Genomic DNA, 4830 nt, shown 5'->3' with positions numbered 1-4830 from the left:
CACCTAGGATTGAACCTCTATCAATAGGGTAGTTTGTCTTGGTTTCCTGTGTACTAGAAATTTTGGCGTGGGAGTGATATACTGCTTTGGACTAAAGTGTACCTCTTATTGTTAGGTTCAATGCCTCCCCGCAGAGGACGCTCAATTCCTCCACCATCACCACCAGCTGAGGAGAATCTACCCCCACCACCTCCTATTGTACCTGGGGTTATGCCACAGGATTTTATGGGAGCCTTTACAAATTTTATGAATTTTGTGCAACAACAGGCTACAGTTGGCGCTAACCAACCACAACCAGGGCAACAAGCCCCAAGGAGAGAGGATACCAGCAGGGTGATGGAAAAGTTTAAGAAATTGGGACCACTGGTCTTCAAGGGAGTGAGTACAGATCCCTTGTGGCCATCAGTTTGGGTTGACTAGATGGAGAAAATCTTCAGAGTCTTGGAGTGCACCGACCACCAAAAGGTCACTTGCGCCACATTCATGCTGCAGGGAGAAGCTAATATGTGGTGGAAGACTTTTAGGAAGATACTGGAAGCCCAAGATCCAGTAATTACATGGGCAAAATTCTTAGAGGCCTTATACGAGAACTTCTTCCCTGAAAGCCTCAGGGAGAGAAAGGAGGTGGAGTTTTTATATTTGACACAGGGATCAGATTCAGTGATGGCCTACAAAAAGAAATTTGAGGAATTGGCTTGGTTTGCACTTGCACACATTGATACTGATGCTAAGAAGGCTAAGAAATTTTTGAGAGGTTTGAATCCCCAATTGAAGGGATCAATCGTAGTATTGAAGCTAAGATCATATGCTGAGGTGCTAGAGCGAGCACTATTATTGGAGGATAGTCAGAGGGGTACTATACAGGGCAACTCGAGTAAGGTACAGGGAAAGAGGCCTATTGACAGTCAGCACTCTAGGGATGATAGACCCCAGAGGCATCAGAGGACTCACTATGAGCAGACCACACAGACTCCTTGTCGTACCTGTGGTAAGCATCACAGTGGACAGTGTAGGCAGAATTCTGATAATTGCTATAGATGTGGAGGATGAGGTCACATGGTAAAGGATTGCCCTACCTCATTACCTTGTGAAGCACCACGGCTTGGACAACAAACAACACCACCGCAGAGGCATCATCAGATACAACCGTATGGGCAGCAGCAGATACCACAGAGGTTACCATATCAGGGGCAACGTCCACATCGACACAACAAGGACAACAACAGCCCTCGAGGCATCAACAAAAACGAAACATCGGTCGCACTGCAGACGGTTGAAACACAAAAGGCTTAGGCCAGAGTTTTTGCTTTGACGACAAAGGATGTTGAGGCTTCACCCACAGTGGTTACAGGTAAACCTATATCTAAGGATTTGATTTACAGTATAACTGATGACTTCTTTGAGTGATTGATGAATTGCATCTAAAACTAGGAAATGAAAACTAAAACCTAGAACATCTTTCAGGTACACTAAACATTTCTACCATATCTGCCAATGTATTATTTGACTCGGGTTTGACACACTCCTTTCTATCTAAATCATTTTCTGAGAAGATTAGTGTTGACCCTAGACCATTAAAACCCTCCTTATTGGTGACCCTACCATCTGGAGAGAATTTGGTTGCAGACACTGTGTTTGAGTCTTGTTTGGTTCAGATAGAGGATAGAGAGATGCTAGCAAACTTAATTCTTCTAAACATGACAGACTTTGATGTCATACTTGGCATGGATTGGTTGTCTACTTACCACGCTAGTATACAATAATATGAGAAGGAGATACTTTTTAAATCCAAGAATGAGACTGAATTTAAGTTTAGTGGGTTAAGGACGGGTAAAGCATCGCCTCTGATATCAGCAGTGCGTGCAAGGAAGTTACTTGCTCAAGGTTGCCATGGATTTTTGGCTTCTCTATTTGATTTAAAGAAAGAGGAGCAACAGTTGTAGGATATCCATATCGTTAGGGACTTTCCAGATGTGTTCCCTGATGACCTTGTTGGGTTACCACCCGATAGGGAATTGGAGTTTACCATTGATCTAGTACCGGGTACGGCGCCGATCTCTAAAGCACCATACCGAATGGCACCATTAGAACTGAAATAGTTAAAAGACCAGCTGCAAGAATTATTAGAGAAAGGGTATATTAGACCTAGTGTGTCTCCTTGGGGAGCACCAGTTTTATTTGGGAAGAAAAAGGATGGGACCTTGAGATTGTGCATTGACTACAGAGAACTGAACAAGGTGACCATCAAGAACAGATACCCTTTACCCCGGATCGATGATTTGTTCGATCAGTTGCAGGGTGCAAGTATCTTTTCCAAGATTGACTTGAGATCTGGGTACCATCAGTTGAAGATCAAGGGTGAAGACATACCAAAGACTGCATTCAGGACCTGTTATGGCCACTATGAATTTGTGGTTATGCCATTTGGGTTGACTAATGCACCAGCTGCATTTACGGACTTGATGAACCGGGTATTCCATGACTTCCTAGATAGATTTGTTATTGTGTTTATCGATGATATCTTGATATATTCCAAGAACAAGGAAGATCATGAGGAACATTTAAGGATTGTACTGCAGAGACTCAGAAAAAAATAGTTGTATGCCAAGCTAAGCAAGTGCGATTTTTGGCTCAACCAAGTTGCATTTCTGGGTCATGTTATATCAGCTAGTGGGATTTCAGTTGATCCTGCTAAAGTCAAGGCAGTTACAGATTGGGCCAGGCCAACCACAGTTACTGAGATTAGAAGCTTTTTGGGTTTGGCTGGTTATTATAGAAGGTTTATTGAAGGCTTCTCCAAAATTGTTGTGTCTTTGACTAGACTTACCAGGAAGGGTGTGAAATTTGATTGGTCAGAGGAATGTGAGAAAAGTTTTCCAAAATTGAAGCATAGATTGGTGACAGCACCAGTGTTGACGATACCAGTAGGAACTGGAGGGATGGTTATTTATAGTGATGCTTCACACAGAGGTTTGGGCTGCATACTTATGCAATATGGCAAAGTGGTAGCCTACGCTTCGAGGCAATTGAAAAATCATGAGAAAAACTATCCCACACATGATTTAGAACTGGCAGCGGTGGTGTTCGCGTTAAAAATTTGGCGGCATTACTTGTATGGTGAGAAGTGTGAGATTTACATAGATCATAAGAGTCTAAAGTACTTCTTTACCCAGAAAGAACTGAATATGAGACAGAGACGGTGGTTAGAGCTAATAAAAGACTATGATTGTGACGTTCACTACCACCCAGGGAAGGCGAATGTGGTTGCAGATGCATTGAGCAGGAAGTCACAAGGATTTTCAGCAGCCATTTTGACTGAATAAATACAACTTTAAGAGGACATCAGGAGCCTGGAACTAGAACTTATTGTCAGTTGCCCCACATCATTATTTTCCAAATTGACTATCAAACCATCATTGATTGACCAAATCAAATCAGCTCAGACTATAGACCCTTATTTAATAAAAGTCAGAGGTGAAATCCAGGCAGGGAAACAAACACAGTTCCAGTTGACAGAGGACGGGGTTGTGATGTATGGCACTCACTTGTGTGTACCAAATGACACTGAACTGAGAGATTTAATTTTGAAGGAGGCTCATTATTCTCCTTACACTATTCATCCGGGCGGTACCAAGATGTACTGGGATCTAAAGGAACATTACTGGTGGAATAATATGAAGAGAGAAATTGCTCTGTATGTAGAAAAATGCTTGACTTGTCAACAAGTGAAAGCTGAGCATCAGAGACCATTAGGATTGTTGCATCCATTAAAAATTCCGCAATGAAAATAGGAGCATATAAGCATGAATTTTGTCACTGCACTACCAAAGACCCCTAAGGGACATGATTCAGTTTGGGTAGTGGTAGACCGTCTGACCAAGTCGGCACATTTCATTGCTTACTCTATGAAGCATTCTCTGGAGAAGTTGACGCAGTTGTATATAGATGTGGTAGTCAAACTTCATGGAGTGCCAGTTTTGATAGTGTCAGACAGAGACCCGAGGTTCACGTCCAGATTTTGGAAGAGCTTACATGAAGCCTTGGGGACAAGACTAAAGTTTAGTACAACTTTTCATCCACAGACTGATGGACAGTCCGAGAGAGTGATACAGATACTTGAAGACATGTTGAGAGCCTGTGCTTTAGACTTGAAAGGAAGTTGGGAGAAACACTTATCTCTGGTTGAATTTGCATATAACAATAGTTTTCAGGCGACCATTGGTATGGCCCCATATGAAGCATTATATGGCAGGAAGTGTCGATCTCCTCTTCATTGGAATGAGGTTGGTGAACAAAAAGTTATGGGACCAGAATTGATACAAGAAGCTTAGGAGAAAATACAGCTCATACAGAAAAGAATCAAGGCAGCACAAGACAGACAGAAGAGCTACGCTGACACAAAAAGGAAGGAGCTGGAATTCAATGTGGGAGATAGTGTTTTCTTGAAGATTGCACCGATGAAGGGAGTAGTAAGATTTGGCAAGAAAGGGAAGCTTAGCCCCAGATTCATTGGTTCGTTCAAAATTTTACACAGGATTGGACCAGTAGCTTACCGACTTGCACTACCCCCAACTTTAGCTGGAGTACATGATGTCTTTCACATCTCCTTACTTAGAAAATATGTTGCAGACCCATCGCATGTCCTGAGTTATGAACCATTGCAGCTAAGAGAAGACCTATCCTATGAAGAAACCCCTATTCGTATTTTGGATCGTAAAGAACAAGTCCTACGGAATCGCACCATATCATACGTGAAAGTTCTTTGGAATAATCATGGTATTCACGAGGCATCTTGGGAAACGAAAGATGATATGCAAAGAAAGTGTCCAC

General features: G+C 42.4%; 1 protein-coding gene across 1 annotated transcript; it reads left to right on the top strand.

Moving 5' to 3' along the window:
• Nucleotides 1-420: 420 nt before the first annotated feature.
• Nucleotides 421-1050, top strand: LOC122644895. The gene has a single exon (XM_043838264.1). The coding sequence runs from the start codon at nucleotides 421-423 to the stop codon at nucleotides 1048-1050; it is 630 nt and encodes a 209-aa protein (XP_043694199.1).
• Nucleotides 1051-4830: the final 3780 nt, after the last annotated feature.

Source organism: Telopea speciosissima, chromosome 11 (genome assembly GCF_018873765.1).
Source record: "Telopea speciosissima isolate NSW1024214 ecotype Mountain lineage chromosome 11, Tspe_v1, whole genome shotgun sequence".
NCBI lineage: Eukaryota > Viridiplantae > Streptophyta > Magnoliopsida > Proteales > Proteaceae > Telopea > Telopea speciosissima.
This window is presented reverse-complemented; position numbering and strand designations above follow the sequence as displayed.